Raw genomic sequence first — 25,442 nt, forward strand, 5'->3', positions numbered from 1 at the left:
TCTCTTGGATACAATGAAGCCCAAGAATTTTCCTGACTGGACCCCAAAAGTACACTTTGCTAGGTTCAACCTCATTTTATAGCGGTGTAAGATTTTGAACGTCGTTCACAAATCCATAAGTTGTTGGGCAGGTTCTTTACTTTTTATCAACAAGTCATCCACATATACCTCCATAGATCTCCCAATCTGTTCCTTAAACATTCAATTTACCAGCCTTTGGTAGGTCGCCCCTACATTCTTCAATCTGAAAGGCATGACCTGGAAGCAATATCACCCTCAGTGACGAATGAGGTTTTTTTCTCGTTTGCTGTGTGCATCCGTATCTAGTTGTAACCTAAGTACGCATCCATGAAGCTCAAAATATGATGCCCTATCGTTGCATCTACAATGATGTCAATGCATGGTAAGGGGAAGCTATCATTTGGACAAGCTTTGTTTAGATCTGTGAAATCTATGCATATTCTCCATTTTCCATTCGCATTTTTTACCATAACTACATTGGACAACCAATCTGGATAGTGGGCTTCCCTGATGAAACTAGCCGCGAGCAATCTTTCCACCTCTTCATTAATAATGATGTACTTCTCTGCACTTAATGATCTCCTTTTCTGTCGTACTACCTTGTGTGTTGGGTTTACTCCTAAGCAGTGCTCAATGACTTCGTTATCTATACCAGGCATCTCTTCGTGGCTCTATGCGAAGATATCTCTATGCTCTATCAGCAGCTATTTCAGGGCTTCCCTATCTGCTGGTGGGACCTGTGTCCCGATTCGTGTGGTGGTCTCAGGGTGGTCAACATATAATGTCACGAGCTCCAATGGCTCATTGACCTCCGCATGTTGTTGGCTCCAGTCATCCCTAACCTCAATGTCTTTTTCAAAAGCCATCGCCACAGGTGGTGGATGGGGTGGCGAGGCTTCATTCTGCCCTTCCACAATGCAAACCTCGCTTTTAACCTTACGCAATTCTTGTACATAGCATTTCCTTGCTAGGGCCTGTTCGCCTCTTGCCTCACCTACCCCACTGTCAGGTTAGGAACTTCATCTTAAGATGGTAGGTGGATGTTACCGCCCTAAGGTGGTTAAGTGTTGGTCTCCTCAATATAGCATTGTAAGAAGATGGAGCTTTTACTACTAAGAAATTTGTCATGGTGGTCGTCGTCCGTGTTTCAGTTCCTGTTATTACTGGTAGGGTTATTGCCCTACGGGCTAGATGGTATCTCCTGAGAAACCCTTTAATGGTGTTAGGGAGAGCCTTAACTTGTTGGCATCGATGCCCATCTTAACGAATGCGTCCGAGAATAATATATCGATAGAGCTCCCATTGTCTACTAGCACCCGCCCGGTCGTGTAGTTGGCTATCACGAGGGTGATTACTAAGGCGTCATCATGCGAATATAGCACTCCTTCTCTATCTGCCTCTTCGAAGGATATCACCATCCATTCGTTACTAAGTTTTGGTAGCTTGTGCACCCTATCTGCTAAAAACACCTCTTCATACCTTGCTTTTCATGCATATGCTTTCCGACTAGATGCTGAAATACCACCCTCGGCAAAACCCCCTGCTATGGTCCTTATCTCCTCTATGGGTGCCCTATTCCCGTTACCTCTTGGGGTTGCTCTATCTCCCTCATTCTAGCAGCCACCAGCTTGGCGCCTTTTTTCTGGACTTTGACTTCGCCAGGTTACTTGCCTAGACTCCTGGCGCCTTCTAGGCTTCAATCGTTCTACGACCATTCGTTCCAACTCATCGGTCTTTGCCAACTTCGCTACGCTTTTCTTCATGGTCGTGCAGTCTTTAGTCCAGTGTAAGATTGTCTGGTGATATTTGCAGTGTCGATTGCCTATCTTGATAGGGTGGCTGTCTACTATTTCCTTCTCTTCCTCTCGTATGCCTAGATTATTATGCACCAGCCTAGAATTGTGATCTGAGCGCCTCTCCCACATTCTTTCTCGTCTGTTCACCTTAACTTTCTTGTCAACCTGCCTGCTTATTCGCTTGATCCTCCTATCTTCCTTACCAGGATCCATTAATGCTTGCAGGGTATTCTCTGCATTAATAAAGTCATCAGCCCTGTCCATGAATTCCCTGAAGGTGGAAGGAGTCCTCAGGGCTAACTCTGCCATAAACGGACTGCGCGGCCATACCCCTCCCAGAAGGGTGACCAAAGTGATTTTTTCATCTTGGTCATCCGTTGTTAAGCGTTCTTTGTTGAAACGAGGCAAGTAGGCCTTCAAATTCTCATCCTCCTTTTGCTTGACCGTTAGTAGGTAGGCGGCTGGGCGCCAACATCTCCTACTAGGCATAAATTGGGTTAGGAACTGTTTTGCCAACTCTTCGAAGTTGTCTATTGACTTTGGCTTAAGGGTCCCAAACCACCCCCTTGCCATCCCTTTCAAGGTCAAAGGGAAAGCTCAGCATGCAATCTCCCCTGGGAAATCGTGGAGCGTGATATGAGCTTTAAAGTTTTCCAAATGATCTACTAGGTCTCTGGATCCATCGTACATGTCTACTTGGGGAACCTTGAATTTGGGCAGGAGCGGCATGGCCATAATCCGTGTGTTGTACGGCATATCTGTCTGGTGTAGCAGGCTTTCTACTGAGGAAGAACCCCCTATCTTTTTTGCCATCTCCTAGTACTTTCCCTCCAATTCCTTCAACTCGTAGTGCATTCTTTCCTTTTCTGCCGTCCCGTATCCGCTTCGGTGTTGCAATGTGCCTCTCCCTCACCTTGCTCGCTGTGAGCAAGCACATCAATATTACCAGAGTTGGAATTCTTTTGTCTTAAGTCAGCATTTTCTTTTTGCAAGATTTCCATGGCCTCCAGGGCCTTTCTTAATCTTTTCTCTGCTACTGTTAGTCGTGCTTCCATAGATGGCGACAATGCATCCATCGCTCGGCTTGCTACTGAGCGTGTTACAGTTGGCATGTGAGAACCACGCTGAATCACACAGATCCCACAGACGACGCCAAATATTAAGGATGTGTCCCACTACCAATCTACAATCGTTCATTGAGAAACATCAAGGAGTCTCGAGGGGCTTCACCTGAAAACACTCTAATGCTTAAGTCAATGAAAATGAAACTATAATGAATCTTAATTGTTCTCTCCCCTAATTATCAAAGGTTACATGGTATATATAGGCTCGCTTGCAATACTTATCTTATCTAGAACTTACAGATGCGGATCACTACTCAGTATTTGGAGTAATCATGTCACTTCCCGACGTCTCTATCCTTCCATCAAAGGTGGCGCGGTGTACATCTTCTTTTAGATTCTCCTTATTTTCTCATATTGGCCCCTGGATCTATCCTTTGGGCTTTCAGAGTATAATAGGCCTTTTGGTTCAAATAGTCCCTCCAGATATGTTTGAAACGAAATATATAACATATGAGTAATGCTATACATCATACCACCATCTCACTTATATTCCACTATTTATGATGTGGCGCATTTATCATCATTTGATGATAAAGAAGCATGTAATAAATGATTATTCAATTGTGATAAATGTGTCATATCTTATTCAATGGGGTGCAAGTAGGATTGTAATATGGTGAATAGAATTTTTCATAACATATTCATACTTCGAATGTGCTCCTGCAGTAGCAATATTGAGTAAAAAAGTTCACAAGATATTGAGCTTTTAATGAAATATCAACAATCTTGTCCAACCGATTCTACCTTATTCCCTGAAGCAAATGAAACCTCATTTTATAATAAAGGAAACAATGGTTATGGACATGGAAATGGTAGAGACAAAAAAATATTGGAATCAATGAGAGCATACTCAACTTTTCAAAGAAAAATGCTCTATACCACCAGAAGTGGAACCACACCATGATACAGTGACATGAAAACAAAGGCTTGAAGAATAAGACTGTAAAGAAATATGTGTGGTATAAATGGAAATTGGTCATGTATTTGTCGTACGTCCAATTATTACATGAATGTATACCAAGTATCCATGAAGGAAAAAAGAAAAGGCGAAATGAATTTTGTCAACCACAATAATTCAGAAGATCATCTAAATTGTAATCACGTTATATTTAAGTTGTTATGTTTTAATACATCTTGTTAAAATTTCTTTAGCATTAATAATGTTTATACATATTTTTGTTTATAATCATGTATGAGTTTTATTGGTGTATTAATCAATTTTGAAACTATTGGTGAAAATTTATGTCTAGAAAATAGTTGCATAATACACAATTATTACGGATAAGAAATACTTTCAATGTTTAACTTTAAATAAAACCAACATCAATACAATATTTGGTTCATCTAACCTGAATAAAGGCTCCGAAAGAGCTAATATCATGTTACCAAAATAAACAAAATTTTTGTATTGACAATACTTTGTATTCTTCAAAATCTAAAATAAATTTACTAAGTTTTAAAGATATTCGTCGTAATGATTATAATGTTGAAACCATCAATGAAAGCAATAATGAATATCTTATATTACTTCTATGATTTCATACCAGAAATTCATATTGAAAAAACTGCTAGCTTTGATCTCTTCGGAATTATATTATACAACTATTTAATCAAATATTGTGAAGCATCAGAAGTGTTATGATTCAAAATATTTTTATACTTTTTCATTATTAACTTGATCATCTGAAATCAATTATAATAAGTTGAATAATTTTCATATAAACGTTCATTAAAGAACTAGAAAATTCTTTTATTATAAAATCTTCCCACCATAAGAGGGCAAAACATTTCCTGAAACACCAAAACAAATAACATGAAACAATTCGATGTTATCTTGATTATCATATAAATTTATGTGAACTGGAAGTTCAGATAATCATTCATTATAAATTAATTGAAGGATGTAAGAAAATAAAAAAAAAGTTTCATATTATAGTTGTTAATATTCCAGAGAGGATTGAAGTCCCTGTAGGACAATTAAGAAATTCAGTAGTAAAATGAATATAAGACATGCCTAAAAGTATGAGAGACCTATTGATATAAAAGATAAAACATCACAAAAGAGAAAGGTACAAATAAAAGAAATTAGTACTCCTAAAAAAACCGTACCCACAAAATAAGTAATAAAAACTATAATATTCATCCAAACTTTCTATACAAAATTCTCCTATAATAAAATCCCCTGAAGAGGAGAGACTCCTGAAGAGTAATCCCCCTAAAGGAGAGACTCCTGAAGATAATCCCCCTGAAGAGGAAACTCTTGAAGAGTATTTCTTGAAGAGTTATCTACTAAAGAGAAAAATATACCTAAAATAACGAAATATTGATATATTATGTCAATACGGTATAATTATTTTATAGTAACAAAAATTGTTATCAACAATATATTTTCATTATATGTCACCAGAAGTGATAATGAAAAATAAACAAAGAAACCATCGAAAAATACCGATGTAGAAATATTGGCCAAAATAGAAAGAAACCATTCCTGCAGAATCGATATCATTTGTAAAATATGATATATATGGACTTGTAGTCCAAATATCTAAAGGGTGATACTTATTGAATATTAGTGAGTATTTGTACAAAAAAAAATGAAAATATGATATATAAATTACGACTCGGTTTCTTGCAGAAACTATATATTGATATGCCCATGAAGTGAATGAAATTATATTAAAATTTTTATTAGTTTGATAGTTAAAGAGAGTTTAGGTATGCATGATTAACTACATATTTATATGGATCACTAGATATGAAATGCATAAAGCATATAGTCCCAAATTATTTATTTTACCAAGTTTCAAAAATCTTTTTATGATCTAAAGCAATCCAAATGCACATGGAACAAACTGTTTGAGAATAATTCAGTTTGTTCATATATTTTCAATATTTGGATTAGCTTTTATTACAGTATATGTAGATTATCTAAATATCATACTCCAGAAGAGCTCATGAAAACTGCACATATTTGAAATCTAAATGAGAAACCCCTTCGACTTCGAGGGGGAGATGAATGAAATTATTGGTCTTGAAATGTCATTTCTTAAATGCAATTAGTATTTTAGATTCATCTTACAATTTTGTAAGAAATTTGCATAATTAAAAGAGAAATAGAAAGGAGCACATAGAACATTTACCAGAAGATAGAAACACGATGTACATATTTGTGAAATATTATTTTATTATATCAAAACAAAATTACAAAAATTTGAAACTCTTTACCTCATTCTTTAAACGATCTTGCTCTTCATAAATATGCATGACATCCTTGTCTAAAGGAGCAAGCAATTGAAAAAAACAGTAAAGCAAAGATTTTAAATTATTATTCTCTTACTTTATTGCTCATACTTTCATATTCGACTCGTGAAAAAGTCTCTGAAAGATAGAAATTTTCTCATTGAATTTGCCAACCTCATGAGTTCTGGATTGTAGTTGCTGAGAAAAGACGATAATGGCTAATGAGTATCAGGTACTGAGACTCACGATCTCGTAGATAGCATCATCATCTAACTTATCAGTCAGATCATTTTCATGTTGTATTATAGCACCTATGGCAGATGCAGAAACAACTGGTGGTCGAGGTAAATAATACCTCATATATTGATCAAGAGAAGATTATTGTGCCATTGCAAAAGAAATTGCAGAGTAATAATGCAGAGAGAAATTGTAGAATAAGAATGCAGATAGAAATTGCAGAGTAAGAATGCAAATTGATTACAAAAAAAATGAAGAAGATGGGATGTGAATGAAGATGAACTAAATACTTCTTTTATAGAAAAAAATTATGAAAGTAAGACAAAATTACATATCTTGATATATGATACGCTAAACATAGATAGCTTACAATTATTTACTAGACCGACAAAATTAAATACGTCTTGTCCCTACTCTAAAGACATTGAGTTTCTTTAGATATCCACCATTATTGATCTTGTATTTGAGCTTCCTCTCTTTCCAGATATATGGCTGAAAATTATGGGCATACCATTCTGCAAACTATTTTAGCTCTTTATTCTCTTGCTTTAGCTTCTTGTTCCTATGGCTCTTCACAGAGAGCTTCTGACGCAATACAGATATTTGATTATTGGGTTAGTTGACCTAATTCATTTTCACTAATAAGCTTTAAGACATGGTCGTAATAGATGCAGCATATTGAGTACTAAGAAATTTTGATTCTACAACAATATCAGAATCAGTCTTTCTAAAAAAATGCATTTATGCTCCTACCATAACATTAACAACATCAGGATAGTAAATGGGAGGCTGAGGCATGAATGATTCCTGATTCAAATCTGGAATATTGACGGAAGGAAATTGTTTAGCCATAATATTGTTATGGATAAACAAAGGCAAAATCAAAAAACAATGTGAGAATTTCTTCTCTCATGAATACTTCTCTTGTGAATATCTTATGAAAAATGATGATCTTTTAAATAAAAATTCAAAACTTTGCAAAATCTTTACAGCATCTCTATTAACACAACGTTTCCAATAGACAAATTTGAATCTCTCTACAAGAGACAAGAGAACTAGCATCATAGCCCTGCGACACATTGGAATCTCTCTATAAGAGACAAGAGAGCTAACCTCATAGCACTGTGGCATTTGTTTGACCTAAACAGTTCTAGAAGAGTAGTGAATATCCTACAGTGCTTGTCTGGCCTAAACAGTTCTCAAATGACAGTGAATATTTTGTCAAAATTATGTTATATACAGTAACTCTAGAAAAGCACAACTACAGAAGGGTAATAAATTTCATATTAAAATGACTTTGAATTAATATGGCGAATTTGTTCACCAAAACATTACCAACTACATCATTTAAAGAGTTGGTATATAATTTTAAGATACATCAACGCAAACACCTTTCACTATAAAAACATTGAAGCTCACATACATTTTAGGGGGAGAAAATCATCAGACGGATTGTAATCTTTTTCTTATGTAAGGTTTCATCCCACTGGATTTTTCTTAGCAAGCTTTTAATGAGACAATCTTAAAGCGCATTCAAAGACACATTAGAATGTTGTACGTATTCTTTTTCTTTTGCCACAAGTTTTTTCCACTGGATTTTCTTTGGCAAGATTTTAGTGAGGCATATTCATTATATGGTTATCCAAGGAGGGTGTTATAAATATATGCATATGGTGGATGACCATGTAAATTACACCTTATTATGTTTATTGGTACAACAAACTATGGGTTAATTTGTTGTACATGTGATAGTTTGTTGTGCATGTGACTTGATTGGCACAAAAAAACTACTGTGGAGTTGCTTATAAAAGGATGTCATAGGATCATTTGAAATAAACAAGAAAATAAAGAGAAGTGAATAATATTGAGCTCTTGAAGAGTTAAGTAAATTGCAAACTCTCAATCTTCCTATTTCTCTTTTACAATTCTCTTTAGTTTTGTAACATTTCAAAACAAAGAGTGATGAGATGACAAAAAGCAGTATAATTAAAATTAGAATAAGACCCAAAATTAGTATCCGGTATTTTATATATAATATGAAATCATTATAATTCAAATTAGAACTCAAAATTAGTCAAACAAAATGTTTTCATGACTCAGAATTAACATTTGACGTACTACGTACGTACGCTGGGGATATCGTGTTGAAAGTGGCATTCGATTCTTTTTGAATACATGACTTCAAATACGACATAAAAATTAGAACAGCTAGCGGATAGAAGTTTTGCTCCCCTTGGTAAGTTTTGTTTCGTTTTAAAGGTTAATCTTAATTTTATGCCATCGTAATTAGCTAGGTAATATCCCGCAGGGCCATTCGTAGAAATGGCGCTTTAGAACATGAAGATCGATCTTCATACGTGAACATGAAGATTATGGGATGATTAGCAACTTCAACAAAATTCTGTTTTTTTTTTTTTTTCAATCAATATCCCTTTTACATGGACTGAAGGTCTTTGAAGAGAGAAGACGTACGTAGTATTGTTAGAATATAGATCATTAGACGGTTAATGCTAGCAGGACGTACAGTACTACATGAGTATATTATTGTCATTCACAGGTTTAATAAGATAGTCTAATTAAATCTCTCTTCACCTTGGCCTTCGATCTGTTCCACGTTAACGAATATTCAACCTATAGTATTTAATCATCCCACGATAGAAATGAATTCATATCCAAGTTTTACTCGCATTAGTACTGATGTGCAAATTATATAAATAGTCTCAAATACGTACAAAAATCATATTAATTAATTTATTCCCAGCAGCTCAAGTTTGGAAACAGAAAAACGAAAAACAGGGTAAATTCATAGCTAAATGCATCACACAGAGACGCATTAGTATGATACCATTGAACCTTCTACGTGCTAATCTACACCTACAGAGACTGCAAGTATACTAGAACTTTAGGCACGCAGCTCTGTTTTATTGATTTGAAGAACACAGCCAAGACATGACGTAATTTGAATGCACACACCAATAGACATATATATATATACATATCCCTGCCTCACGATCTCTTCTAGCATGGTGCCAGTGCTGGGGATGCAACGGTGAATTTTGCAGCCTCCAATGGTCCCGGTGCAACAAAACCAGAGCTACGAATCTCAGACATCCCTCGCCGCGGATTTGTTTGTACTTCACATAATTTGGGAAGAAACACACCTACCCAAGAAATGAGAACGAAAATGTTAATAAGTTCCGCTAGACTTTAATTAGGTAGCATTTTCTTAGCTTCCGCGCAATAAGCGCTTTAGATCGACTGGTTAATAAAATTAAAAATAATAACTTTTATATATGATGCATGCTTACCTTCACCAGCAGCAAGATTGAAGTACAGATCAGCAACGTTGGGGCAGCTCTCGTAGCACTGAGGTGAGCAAAGCTTTTCGGTGAAACGAGACTCTAGGAGAGAGTCTGATGAGATTCCCAGTGTTTTCCGATCGAGCCCACATGCTTTGATGCATTGGTCAGTCTCGATCCATTCCTTCAGTTTGTCGACCTCAATTTCTGATGTACGGCATTTGTATGCTTCCTCTCCGCTCCTTTTCACGTGCTTCTCAAGCACGCAGCGCTTGCCGGAGGATGACACTGCGAACGCACACGTGTCCTGGTCTAGATGCTCACATATTATTCCCCCTGCAATAGTAGTGTTACCATATCACATTCCAAATTAATGAGAGAAAAACGAATCATATATATATATATATATATTAATCGTAGCATTAAGCAATAAGAATTTGAGTGAATATTGTAAATCAAGCAGGAAATTAAAGTGGAGATTTTGGTATTGAAAGTAAGTACGTATATATGAGCGCCCATACGTACCTAGAGTGCCTTGCACAAAGAGGGCAAGTGCAAGAGCCAGGATGGCCATACTAGTCGAGCTAATGTTAGAGGCCATGGCACAGTTCTAGTGAAAAAGAATTAAGATACTGGCGGAGGTGATCTAAAATAGCTCGGGGCTCTAGCGAAGTTGGTGGAGAATTTGTGTACGTTGCTCCTTCGAGTAAAGCTGCGAAGCTTCATGATCGTTGGGAGCATTTATATATAATTGTTCCGGCGATCACTATAGGTTTGTCAAAAAAAAGTAGCAAGTGGAATTTCAAGTTTAAGAAATGAAAAACACGCGTAACAGAACCTTACTTTAGATGTTAGTGGAGCTAGCTCGTGTCCATGACTCCATGGTGTGAGTGTCGTGTGACCCCACTTGGGCTCCTGAAAGGTCTCTGTGACTATGACCCACACACAAGATTTCGATTACTGGTCAATGACCATGCCGCAATCAGTGGCGGATGCTAGCTTGAAGATTTCGGGTTATATATATTAACCAGACTTCTATTTTAACAGTACCATCAAGGCGGATTATGTCATCAATTGGTCATATGTTCATAGATATCGAGTGGGACTCTTTGGTGGTTGTTTCTTGGATTTTGGCAAAAAAGTGTACAATTTACTATCTTTAGGATTTTTGGCATCAATTGATGTCGATGTTGACGGATTTTGATTTCTCTATAAAGCATTTGTATAAAGCAAGTAGCGGATTCTTTGGCCAAGGGTGGGGCGTTGGGGGAAAATAGGTCGTAAATTTACAGATTGTCTTCAATTTGCTAGGTTGACTAAAGAGTTGTATAGATTGGATAAAATGGGCTCTGCATATGTTTGTTGCAGTTGGTAATTTTGTTTTATTGGTTGGGGGTAGTTTTAGGTGTTTTGGGTTGGTTTGTTATGTTTGAAGGTATTCCTCTACCGTAAGTGAAGAGTATAAAAAAAAAAAAGTACCATCAAAATCTTGCTCAATATAATCAAGGTTGATCTCATTATCAAAAACAAACTTAACGGTTGAAATTCATGTTCCAATAAATTAACATTCATTAGGTAGAGTAATATTTTTCCGATGAATCATTTTCAGAATTGATTTGGATTTTTGCATGAGGATTATAACTTTCTATTAGCAAAGTTTTATCATCTGAATTTTTCAACACAACTTTATATTTAAATTAGCTTTTAACACTATAATAAATACGACAAAAAATAGCAAGAAATTTGCTACCTTCATCTATATCATAACTAGATGTCAAAGTATTCAAAATCAGACTTAAGAATATTAGAATCATCCAAAGCAATGGTTAGATCAGGAAAGCAATCAAAATGAACAAGATCATTAAACAAAGATGATTGAATTATATACCAAGTATACTAATTTCAATTTTTTTGAATCTAGCATCTCTCAAACATAAAAGCACTAAGGTTTTTATAACCTCGTGAGTAAGAGGCCTAGCAGCAACTTGAATAGAACTAATATGTAGGAATTTATAACCTTTATTAAGAAAATCATGAATGGATTTTCGATTAAACAAACATCATATTTCATGATCTCATCTTGCTAAATTTGTTTCTAATGAGATCAACCTTAATTATATTAAGCAATATCTTGATGGTACTCATGTTAAAATAAGCTTTGATAATAAGGTTAATAAACCTTTGATGATCAATAGAAGAAATTCTTTCGTTGGATTTACTTCAGAAAATTTAGTAATTAAGCAGAGATCAAGATCTCAATGATTTTCTAGAAAATATTGCTAAGCCTAATTTGAAGCTAAAATGAGTTGCTACTAATTATGCCACCCAAGTTAGCACTGCTTATTATACTACTAAAAACACAAATTTATCAAAAAAAAAGATAAAAATGTTAAAGAAGAAGAAGAAGAGACTTCTTCTAAATCTCCTACTGCTTCTAGTTTTGCTATTTCTATTATCCACAACCAGTTATTTGTGATAAATAGAGTTTTTGAAATTGAATTAATTTCTTGGTATAGTGATTATAGTTCTGATAAAAATAAAGAAAAACGAAAATGCTATCATGCTACTAATTTTGATTATAAAAAAAATTATGTATTAAAAGGAAATGGAAGAAAAAATGCATGATATGCAAAAACCTATATTTTGTTTTGATTTTGTTGAAAATTATTATGCTTCAAAAAATGTTTCAAAGAATATTTTATATATGGTAAAAAAAAAAAATCAAGTTTTGTCTGAAAAAATATCTATTATTCGGTCTGGTCATCCACATCTTGAGACAATTATTATTAATCATCAAGGAAGAGGTTAAGGCTTCTCCTTTTAAAATTCCAATTGTCGGTTCCAATGTTCGTAATTCTACTGAAACAAATAAGATTATTGATCAAAATAATTTTGTCAATAATTATTTATTTGTTATCTATCAACAATTGGACATTATTGAAGAGAATTTTGAAAAACTTATTTCTTCTACAAATATTGAAAAACCTTTGGTCAACTTACCTGAAACAAGGTAAGGTTTTAAGTGATAGTTATAATAATGATTTGTACAAATTCCAAATATCCTAGTCCCACACAATTCCTTTATTAAAAAGTGTATCCCACCATGATAAGTGTAAAAAAAAATTATTATTTTTAATGGGACCAACTTTTTTGTAACAAGCTTGTGCAAAATTTGTTAATTTAAAACTTGTACCTAACATTACTCATATGTGTGTATATATATTAGTAAAGATTTCACTCGCAAGGCATATATGTTCGGTTGAAGAAGGCATAACCGAGCAATATTTCGGTTGGACTAGTCTTGCTCGGTGATCCTAAACAATGATTATTTTATTGCGATGCTCAAGATTTTCGAGTAGTGTGTCCATCAAATTGGATTTGCTCAGCGATTTCGAGTAATGATTACTTTCTTAGAATGCTTGGAATTCTAGAGCAATGTGTCAGCAGGACTTGCCCTGTTTGGTGATTCCTAGTAAGGATTAAATTCTTGCACCGCTTGATATTATAGACCAGTGTGTTCGTCAAATTGAACTTGTGACGTCATCTCAAAAAATGGTTATTTTCTTATGATGCTCGGAATTACTGAGCAATGTGTTGGTTGGAATGGCCTTACTCGATTATTTTGAGCAAGGTTTATTTTCTTACAATACTCAAAATGACCAACCAATGTGTCCTTCAAATTGGTCTTGCTTGGTGATCTTGAGCAAAGTTTATTTTCTTGTGATACTCTAAATTCCTGAGCAATGTGTAGGTCAGAATGCCCTTGTTTGATGATTCTAAACAAAGGCTAAATTTTTGCGTAATATATTGGTCAAACAGTGCAAGACATGTATGTCCTAGTGAAAGTGTTGTGGCATCTTTTATATGGAAAGGTATAATCTTTTCAATGCATATCAATTAGAACTAATCATTAAGAAATAATAATTGTTAATATATATAATAACGAAATAAAAAATATGAAGGTGTTTTACAGTTTTGTTAATTATAAAACATAATTATTAAATCAATAGTAGCAAATATAGCAAGCCAAAGATAGATATGCGAATCTATACATGGTTTATTAACAAGTTAAGTCAAGATGAATATATACAACCATTGTAAAGTTCAGTATTTGTTAGCTGCGGGCACACGTGTTTCACACATATATACATGTTTAGAACATCAAGAAGACAGTTAACTTGTTTTACGGAGATGTAATTTGTTTTGTTAATAAAATTGATCTTCCCAACTCATGTATATATAGTTTTCTTTTACTGCAAAGCCCATGCCTAAGTCTACATTGTTTTTATATATGAAGATAATTAAAATTTGAATGTTTTGAACTAAACTAATGAAAAGGTAAAATATAAATGAACAAGAATAGAACGTTATTTGATAATTGTTAATACGCTAATCCTTAATGAATAGACCATACTTTTGTAGATGTTAATGGGCATAAAAATTATTAGATGGTCTTATTTTTAAATAGCTCATGTGATATGGTGTTATTCCAAAAAACAATCCGACATGAACCCAATCCAAGCGTGTCATAGCACAAGGGGATGACAAAATTTACCTAAATGTATTCTTTTTCTAAAAGAAATATTAGGGGTGAAAATGTGATTTTATATAAGAGAGAATACAATTTAATTAAAGCAAAATAGAAAATATAAAAAAGATGATAAAAAAAGAAAAGAAAAGAGAGGCACTAATCATTTAATTGAAAACTAGTTTTGCATGTCAAAAAAAAAACAAAAAACCTCATGGACAAAATTAACAGTTTGGCTATTGATCAGAATTTTGAGTTTTAAGATGAAAGTTTAAGATATTGTATTTTAATATTATTATTATTTTGAGAATTGAGAAAGTTAAATTAAAATTTGAAAAAATTGAATTATTTATTATATTTTATATAGAGATTTGAGAAAATTATAATGATAAGATGAAAATTTTGAATTTAAGATGAGAATTCTTTGTACCCAAACTGAACTAAGCGATTTGATTACTTTTGTTATACGCACGTGGAGTCTACAATAGTTCATAAGGTATCTAAAAAGTATATTATATACATGGTTAGCAACTTTCTTGGCAGAGTTAGGAATATTGCATGCAAGAATGATGTAATTGGGTCTCTTATACTTACGTAACACCCTTTACAATATTGAAGTTTCTGGTCAAAAAATTAGGCAAACAAGGACTTCTAGCAACTTCCTAGCTCGCTATTTGCTTCCTTCTCCCGGCCAACACATAGAGGAAAATAAATAGTTTATAATTAATTACTACGTCAAAGTGGAATTCAAGTATGAAATGAGAATGAATTTGGTATTAGTCAGCCATCAGCCATCAATGTTCCATTTCATGGACTTTAATTTATTCTCCGTTGTTTACGGGGCAAAGCGAATTAATAGGTATGGACGAAAATGAAATTTTCTTGGGGCATGAAAAACGGCAAGTAGTTGGCCATAATTAATGGACCCGACTTTTGACCGGACTTCAGATTTCAGCTCTTCCCACGATTTTGGGATGAAATTTGAGGCATGCATCTACATTTCTCACGCATCTCCAAATTCTTTCCCTAATTTTTGGGAAACAATACCTTTCATGAATCTATATCATACCAATTAGGACTTTGATTTTTATCTAATTGTGCAGCTTTAATTGAGAGAAATATAAATATATATATATATATATATATATCAAGTAGAATTTACAATATTCATTATTGTCCAAAGTAATTTTTTTAACATATTATAAAGTTTAATTCATGTGTTTATTTTCTTCCTACTTCAAAACCTAAGGAAATCTTGATTGATCTTAACAATCCCATATAAACATGAGTTCGTGCAGAACCTTTTCATTTGTTTTGTTCTTCTCCGTCGTCATCTTCTTCTTCTTCTTCTTCTTTTCTTCTTTTCTTTTTTTAATATTTTCAAGAAAGGGAGAGCAACAATATTTTTGAACTCAATACGTATACTCTAATACTATATGAGGTCATAATTTATCTCAAAAATTTAAATTGATAAAAAAATATAAATTTAATTATTTATATCCTTTCATATTGAGTAGCTCTAAAGTAATTTCATTTCTATAAAATGGTGAGCTACGTCCAAGGTGGCCAGATTTGGAAAGGTTAATTTATTTCCAAAATCACATCACTTTATTATTTGTTTTGATCACGAACCGGCATTGTACTTGCGTGGAACAAATATTTTAAGGTGATGTTCCTATCACCCAAAAATGCCAACATAAACCCAGTCTTTGAACTAATTGGCAACACTTTGGTTTCTCATCAAGAGAGCCAAAAATTGAATTTTCCATCTCCATGTATCAAAAAAAAAAAAAAAATACGAACCAAAAAGTTCAATACTTAATTTTATACGAACCATACGTAGCTTTGGAATACTACAACTTCGTGCGTGCTTACCAGATACTGGGAGCGGGATATACAGGGGCCTAGCAGAAATAGAATAGGTCCAAGCAATTTGGGCCCCTCGGGGGAGGGGGGGCCACGGCATACACAGCCTAATACAAAGACCCAACACGAGGAAGTGGACCAAAAGTAATAAGACAAAAAACCTTCCCACAAAGGATCAAGAAGGGCCCTTTTGGTACCTAAGATGAGCTTTACTGCTCCCTATATATCTCTGGGCTAACCTGGGTTTCAAACCCAAGCCGAAATCAAGATTGGATTGTCTATGGGTTAGATCCGGGTCGGAATCTAGATTTTATAAAACCCGAATTTTGGATTGAAACCGGATTTTCTTTTTCTTTTTCTTTTCCTTTTCTTCTTCTTATTCTCTATATTTCATTAAGCTTTAAAAGCATAAATTTTTTTAAAATAAAAACCTATATTATATTAAAAAATTTTTAAGAAAAATTCATGTTGAAAAGTATAATTCTCTTTATGTAAAAGCCTACATTTATTAGAGAAATATTAAAAAAAAAATGTTGAAAATCATACTTTTTTTTCTTTTATAAAAGCCTATATTTTGTGAAAATTTTTTCTAAGAGGTAATGTTAAAAATAATAATACTAACATTGTCCAGAATAATAAAATATATAAAAATAAAAAACTAAAATGCATGCAATCCACTACATAGTACACTACATTACAAAATATAAAATTACAAGATATGAGTTACATATCAATAACATAGTCTTCCATATGATTTAATCATACTAAATAAAACTTTAAGTCTATTCACTGTAGCCACCCATATAGAAGACAACTGCTACATTGAATTCCTAGTATATTCTTTGCAATCACCCAAACTGAAGAGTAAGAATGTATTTCAACAAAGAAAAATACAAACTATAGAAAGGAACACCAAATTCTCCATGCATACATTCCAAAGAAGAGGTTTCCAAAGAATAAAAAAGAATCCAGAGAGTTTTTTATTCTTTTTTTGATAAGTGAATCCAGAGAGTTTTAAAAACCAGCAATAATGGAATTGAAAGGCTATATACCGGAAAATGAATCAATGGGTTCATCTCATAAGGTTTAACCAAAGCTCTGCAATTTTGTCATTGAAAAACATAAAGGAAAGAAGATTAAGCATTAGAAAACATCTCATAGTAGAAATGAAGACTGTTGAGCAAACAGTGAGAATAAAAAATTTGTTATTTTCGGTATGATTTGTAAATGCCATATTGGGGTAAAACCACCATTTTTCATTTCATATGTACAAAAACCTCCCATGATGCATCTAAAAAGATATTGGTTTCAAGATCAATAAGCAAATTAGAACCCACACTGAAGATCTGTGCATTAAAAATACCATTTATTCTTTATAAAGCATATGCAACTAGATCTGGCCAGTTGAACAGTTTTATTATCCCACGCACTATATTTATTTATTTATATATATTTAATTTTATTCCTCTTAAGTTAATTGAGTTCTTTTATTCATCATCTATACATCATATATTTAGTAAGAGAAAAAAAATAAAAAATTATATGTAATGTATGGTATAGAGAGGATGAATAGAATTTTTAATCAAAGATATGGGATAAAAGTAAATCTGATCATCACAAGTCCATCCATAACTGTTCTGTTGGCTGTAAATCATGTCGGAGTGAAAAATATATGTTGAAGGTCAAATGTTAGGCGTGCGGACAAGGGAAGGGCTGTGGACAGTTTGATGGCGTGTGCCATCATTGGCATTTCTGTTACCAAGAGTTTTGACGGGGATGAGGGTAAGAATCCCTTGCATTAATGCCAAGATAGCAATCCAATTCATCAGCAGCCAAATGGAAAGAATAGAAAGAAGAAGAGATCGGTAGAAACAGTACTGTAGATTAGACGCAAGCTGGCATCAAGGCACTTCTAACTAAAGCAGCTTTGCCATCCAAGCATCTCTGTTGGGCCAACAAACGTACCAGGATGGAACCATGCTTCCATCCATACGAGAGCACTGTCCGTAACAGGAGTAGAAAACATCGACCCATAGATCATGAGTTATCACATCCGCTCAGATGACTATTGTGTAATGAAAGCTACGCCTTATCAGAAGTCCGATCATCCCTGCAAACCTTTTCACTTTCAGTCACTTCAAGCTTTGGTTCACGAATAATATCCACTCTCTAGTCCAATTCTATAACGCATTCTTGTCTAATCGGCTGCCACTTGCAGGTATTGACAGTGGAAAACAGCGTCATGAGTTTTTATCCTTGATTTTTTTTTTATTGTGACGACAGAAGATCGGCCGAGGGCTTTGCCTAATTGCGTTTTTATGTGTGCAAAATATGCAAAGGAGAAGTGAAGGTGTTATATCTGCAAATAAATATAAATTTTGGACTTATAAATTTTGTGTATATCTTGTAAAAAAAAAACCTCGTAAAAAAATAAATAATTTGAAATAGGTTTCATTTTTTTAAAATGCTTAAACAAGATTTACACAATAAATTTACGCAAATCATTTAACTAGCTATAGCTAGAGAGATCGTGATCTCCTGAAATCAGAGGATGTTCTTTTTCAAATTAATCACAACAAATTAAGTAAATGACTGCACACCCGTGAAGATGAAGATCGAGGATCATGCACTGTACTGATCTCAACATTGACAGAATCGCCGTTGTATATGGCTGGCAGCTAGAAGATAACGAAATGTTCCGACAATAAAGGAATACTTATATATTTTGAATCTGTTGGCTTTCAAGTCTTTCATAAAAGTTTAGCTCATAATGATATTGTACCTAGCGATCACTAGTCTACTATATATACCAAGGTTGTGCATGCCTTATTCTACTTTCTCATGGTTTGTATGTTCACGTGTTTCGTACCTGCTGCATGTCTGGCAATGCCGATGAATTACCAGATATAGGATTGCCTATAGCAACATAGCTCTTGAACTATTGCATGCTCAAGGGAAATAAAGATCCGACAACAAGGACTATGATTGATACAGGGCTTTTGTTCATCGATCATGAAGTCATTCGTGTCTCTATTAATTAATTAAGATATTTTTTGTTGTTTATAATTTAGTATACTGTGTCTCGATCGATCGTTAATTTTCGGTTATTCAAGGGTTCTGCGATGAACATGATCATCAGCTCTGTTGGCATGAGAAACATGAAAATTAAACACAAAAATGCTGCTCAAAATGCACCCAGTACATTATTAATGATTGAAGTCCAAATAGCCGATTTGTCACAAAATATATACGCGTGTATGTGCAGTGCTGGATCGAATAAATAACGCCAATGATTTCAGAAATTAACTAGCTAGTCGAAGGAAAAAACTGAAAATTCAAATGTACTTGAATCCAATTATATATGCAATTGAGAGAGAGAGAGAGAGAGAGAGAGAGAGAGAGAGAGAGAGAGGGAGGGAGAGTACTGCATATATCTGAACCAGTTTCTGAGAATACATACCTCAAATCTTTCCTTATAACACTAGCGAGAAATAATTAAAGCTAATTACCCAATTTTCGCACCTCTCTGTTTAAAAGAGAAGGGAAAAGAAAATGATCTATAACACTGCGTGAAATTCTAAAAAGAAGAAGAAGAAGATCATCAAGAAGATCAAGAGAAGAACGTCCAAAGTACTAAAAAAAAGGGAAAAATATAAGTTATATATACATATATATCTATATATATATATATATAATAAGCTTTAAAAAAGAAGGAAAAGGGAAAAGAACCCACTTAATGGAAAAGTCCATGTATACAATTCACATGATCATCAGGAAAAACAGTAATATTGGAGTAGATCGATCGGTAATATTGTGAACTTACTTGGGAACAGGGTCATGCAGGTAATTACCAATAGCTGCTAGCTACGGATGGAAACTTCCTAAGGGATCGCATGATCCAATGATTGAGCTAAATGAACGAAACCAAAGCAGCTGCGGACTCATTTGGGCATCGATGAACATCAGATCAATGCGATCCCTTTGGAAATTTCCACCTGCACTAAAGAACTCATCATTATTGCTTTGCTTTGCAGGCCGCTGGAAAAGATCAGGTTTTGTTGCAGGCTAGCTTGTGGTTACAAAAGCTGCATGCTTTTCTTGGAGGAAATAATAAATATATAGTCTAAAACGAACATTGGGATGGAGCTTGATTCATAGAATTCAAGACGGTATAGCTGTTCTAGGAAACTCTTACTCGTTCACGCATTTGGTGTACTCATGATATGGAGCTAGGCGGCTTGAAATACTAGCTAGCTGTGCAGCTTCTAACTTGAATTTACAGAGACGACCGTGAGTTGAAATAAAAATTGAAAGTAAAATAAAATATTATAAAAATATTATTTTTTAATATTATTATTATTTTAAAATTTAAAAAAATTGTAATGATTAGAGCATGTTAATCAAACTATTTATTTATATAATATATATATTCTAATGAGAAGTATTGCTATATGTTACAAAAGGATTACACAAAAGTTATAACGCTCCGATCCCATATGGGTTAGATAGTTACTTCCTGAAACTTAAAACTCACATTTTATTAAAATATTCAGACTCCAAAATTTAAAATCATGATAATACTACAAAATCTTTTAATAAAATCCGTCAATCCTCATAAATCTTTTATGAGTAATCCACTACACTTAATTAATCGTACGTCTCACTCATACTCCACAATCCTGATCCTTAGCTGAACTATTCCAAAATCATTTGAAAAATATTATGGAGATAAAGGATGAGTTATCAACAACTCAGTAAGTAGAAAAACTATACTAGTGTGTAAACATGAGCATGTACAGAAATCATAATACAGAACAAAATATTTTCATTTTCAGAATACAAAAGCAGAACATGTTATCAAAATATCAAAGTGAAGATTCAAAAACAATTTCATTCAAAAATATCTTTTGGCATAACATAAATGATCATCATCATCATATCATAACAGACACCATGTATAACCCCTGTGGTAAGATTGTGCATTAGCAGATAGCCAAGCAAAACATAAATCACTCTGTCACTAAGGTGTGCACTCAAACAAAGATCACTACTATAACCCGTGGTAGGGCCATATCCACTATTATAACCCGTGATTAAGCCTTATTCACTATTATTACCCGTGGTTTAGCCATATCCACTATTATAACTCATGATTAAATTGTATCCACTATTATTACCCATGGTTGAGCCGTAACTGAACAAAGCGGAAACAGAATCAAACTCAGAATTAGAAAGTCATACCAAAGGTTTTTCTAAAATCACATATTATCAAAACAAAGTACTATTGAACATAATCATATCATCTTCTTATTCAAAACAATTTTTATATTCACCCTTTTTTGCATAGTTCAGAATACAAAATATCAAAAATAAACTCATGACTACACCAATTATAACAAAATTACTTTCTCTTTCATACAGAATTCATGAGTAACGTTAAAACAAACAATTAAGGTTTTTTTTCATATTTCTTTTCAAAAACCAAAAGATACGTATTTTAAAAATTAACCTTGTTTCATTTTCTTTTTATGGAAAGTCTAGCATAGAAACCCTGCGTACCTAGATTTCTTAACTTTTCAAACATTTTCCTCAATAATACCTGAATAAAAAAATTACTTGTCACCGGCCTATAAAATAATCGCGTAATTCTCGTAAATTTATAGTCAAACACATATTTCGATATTTAAACCTGAAATGCTAAATTAACCTATTTTAAATCATCAAAATCTAAAATCCTTATAATTCCTAAAATACCATCATTTTTCAAAACCATCAATTATCCACTTGATATACTTAACTTAATTCCAACTTAAAGATTAGTTTGTTAAAAGAAAACAAACCCAACCCATTTAAAAATGAAAGGTACATAGCTAAAATAAAAATATTATCTGACCCAAAATAATTTCGAATCAAACTCAATCCAAAAACATTTTACTTCAAAATAACTTAACGTAACACACTAAAAAAATATAAAAAGAAACCAAATATAAACAAGCCCACTGAAATAAATCCTTAAAACACAAAGTTTTAAAATTGAAGATAAAAATGTAATTTTGGAAAACTAATCCTCCTTACCATACCTGAAGGACTAACGTAAAACACACAACCAAAGCTTGTTTGTGGGGAAGAATAGTTAGTCCCAAGAGGAAGGCTTATCGAGAGGACAGTCGCGAAGTGGAGGAGATGAAGGCATCGCTGGGTGGCTAATCACTAAGAGAGAGAGAGAGAGAGAGAGAGAGAGAGAGAGAGAAAGTGATGAGAGAGAGAGAGAGGGAATGAGATGAGCAAGCCAAGCATGAGAGAAAGAGATGAAGCTCATCGTGAAACTGAGGTGGTGTGTGGCGGACTAAGGGGGTGAAGGGAAGCTTTTGGTGGCAATTTCTATGGGGTCTCGACATGATGGACTCACAGTAGTGGTGGTTTGTAGTTGGCTAGGGTTTTTTGTCATGCAACCGGCTGAGAGCACACAAATGTGCTCTAGTTTTTTAGACTAAAACAGGGGAATACTTGGACAAGGGCAGGCGGCATGACACCATGAGTGGGTGACTGCAAGTAGAGGAAAACTGGGGCTAGACAGCGATGATGGTTGGCTTAAGAGAATGGCTTTTGGGTTGTAGGCTAGCTAGAGGTTTCTTCGTGCATGGGAGGGGTGGAGATGCTCGAGTTGCTCTGTTTTTGGCGAGAGAAAATAGGAGCCTCATTGGACATTGCATGGGATTCACAGCACAGCTACTCTATATGGTTCTCAATCTGCGGCTGTGAAAGAAGGCAATGACGTGGAGGGAGGCTGGTGACATGGGGTGGCTGGAAGCTATGGCAACAAGGAAAACTTATGAGAAGAACAAAGAAACTGAAGTTAACATGGAGGAGAGCACACGGCGAAGCTGTGCAGTGATGGCTCTGGCAAGGCAACATTGTGTTTCGATGATGGTGGCGGGTTTGTTGTCATGTTTGAGGGTGGTTGCGGCAACCCTAAAATTTGAGGAGGAAGATGAACCTACGAGAGGGATTTATGCACAAGGGGCTGTGGTGAACTGTGAAGTTAGTGTAAATATATAAACAATGCTGCTGTGAACCCTAGGGCAAGAAACTTACGAGAAAAGATGTATTCTCAAATGCAAACTTATCCTACAGAAACCCTAGCAGTAACCCACGTGCACGAAAAGGAAACTGGCTAATGGAGACGTGCAAGGGTGGGTTTACGAATTTTTAAAAGAGAAAAAAGGATCTCTAGAGTTGTAACCGACCTTAATCTGATAGAAATATAAAATAAAATAAAATAAAATCTTTCAAAAAAAAAACATGGATTGGCTCTATAAATAAATTAGGCCTCGATTTAAAACTTTAAAAAAACTAAACTTGTTAAAAAAATTATCTCGGCCTATAGAAATATTTTTAAACTAAATATCAAATTCGAGCAAAAATCATAATCCACCAAAATAAAAATTTTAGGCTCATAGTCGATTGGGAAATATATATATATATTTAAAAACTCAAATGGGCTTTACACACATGAAAAAATTATTGAAAACAGTTTAGCACTGAACTCGAATATTACAAAAGTAATCATACAAAATAACGTAGTTTCGTGTAATTCGTTAAATTTACTTTATAATAAAAGTAATTTTATAATCTGATTAACCCCATGAAACTATCCATATTAGTTTATAAAATTACTTTTGTGTACTCTATTTATGACTAAAATATTTATCAAAATAAAATTATGCTTGTTGTAGAGGAATACTTTGTAAAAAAAGAAAAAACAGTAGATTACCAAATAAAAAAGAAAAAAAAGGAACTGAAAACTAAAGCTGCTCATGTAAAGTAATATAAAGGGTATTAAAAGAAGTACTATTCTAAATTTCTAATTGTACCATTCCATTCTATCATAGTACTAGATCTAACATGAAAACGAACAAAACTTATTTCTTTCCCTATATCTGTTTGAAACTATTTACGTACATGCATGTTGATGGGCAACAAGATGGATTTTGTCATAAAGATCCGTTGTAAGTTTTAAATGGACCAATTACAAGATTAAGAATTAAGAAGTTCAAAGAAGTAATACAAGAATTGGTACAATCTACTTGGGATGAAACTAGCAAGATGCCAATATTTAAGATGAATTTGAGAGAAGGAGATCCGAGATCCAACTTTAATTCACGCGATATCAACTAGGGAAGACATGATTTAGAATTACTTATTTAGACTTAATATTATGTTTATTATTTTGAGATTTTAGATTTGTTGAATAATTGAGCTTAAGTATGTTTGGTCCACATATCTTATTTTTGTTGAATTGGCGTTTTGGAAAGTTTTAATATAATCTAGATTCTTAAAACGAATTCTTCAACAGGTCTAAATTCTTCCATTTATTGACTTGATTTTAACTTTTTTAGTTGAGTTTTCAAATTAATTATAAGTTTAAAGGATTTCAATCCCACGAATTCATATCACATGTAAATTTTAAGTTGGTCGTAAATGCTTTAGATTTGTACGATCATATATAAGCTTGTCACCAATATTGCTATTTGCGCTCAATACATGAATCCTGCGTGCATGCAAGAAAGGCGTGTATAGTTTTAAAATAAAAGAAATACGTTTATGTGTTGGAATCTTAAATTTAAAATTCTCATATTATTATTATAATTTTTCTAAATTTCTATACAAAATATAATAAATAATTTAATTTTTTTAAAATTTTTTAAATCTCAAAACAATAATAATATTTTATCTTAAAATTCAAATTTTTCATTTTAAAATTCTCACCTACCAAACCATACCTTAATTAGATTCTGAAATTTGGCTTTCATGCATTAAGATGATCTGTATGTGTGCGCCCTGCCGTACGTGTACTGCAACATCATGTGCCGACTCCAATACGTTTTTCTCTTTAATTGGTCCTATTGGTTTTCCTTCTAGCGATTTTAATTCATGGTCAAATCCCATGCAGATTAATGCTATTTCGCTCCAAACATTAAAATATAAAAAACCTCTCAAATAAATCAAGTTTTTAATTTGTCGAGTAATTAGAATATGGTATTGCGTTCTTTAATGCAATTAGTAATGTCCAATAATCAAGTTTAATTTTCATGGTTATCATTGAGATGAGTGCAAAATAATTAGAATCATTGTATGGTACCGGTTTTAATTAAGGCAGGTAAAAGTTGCAATCAAACCAACTAATAGTACTGCGGGCTCAACATGTAGTCCAATTATATGAAAATGACACATTATTCCTTATCCATTTAATTTCTTTTTTTGTGATCAGGTTTATATATCTTCATCCATATATTTGGGCCACATAAATAACATATATAGCCAACTACAT

General features: G+C 33.7%; 1 protein-coding gene across 1 annotated transcript; it reads right to left on the minus strand.

The window, feature by feature from the left end:
* Positions 1-9,147: 9,147 nt before the first annotated feature.
* LOC122305559 lies at positions 9,148-10,446 on the minus strand. Its single transcript, XM_043118154.1, has 3 exons — positions 10,243-10,446; positions 9,727-10,053; positions 9,148-9,579 (listed from the first exon to the last, which is right to left on the minus strand). Exons 1-3 carry the CDS (start codon positions 10,316-10,318, stop codon positions 9,437-9,439), a joined length of 546 nt encoding a protein of 181 aa, XP_042974088.1. The 5' UTR covers positions 10,319-10,446; the 3' UTR covers positions 9,148-9,436.
* Positions 10,447-25,442: the final 14,996 nt, after the last annotated feature.

The sequence above is a fragment of the Carya illinoinensis genome, chromosome 3 (genome assembly GCF_018687715.1).
Source record: "Carya illinoinensis cultivar Pawnee chromosome 3, C.illinoinensisPawnee_v1, whole genome shotgun sequence".
Lineage (NCBI taxonomy): Eukaryota > Viridiplantae > Streptophyta > Magnoliopsida > Fagales > Juglandaceae > Carya > Carya illinoinensis.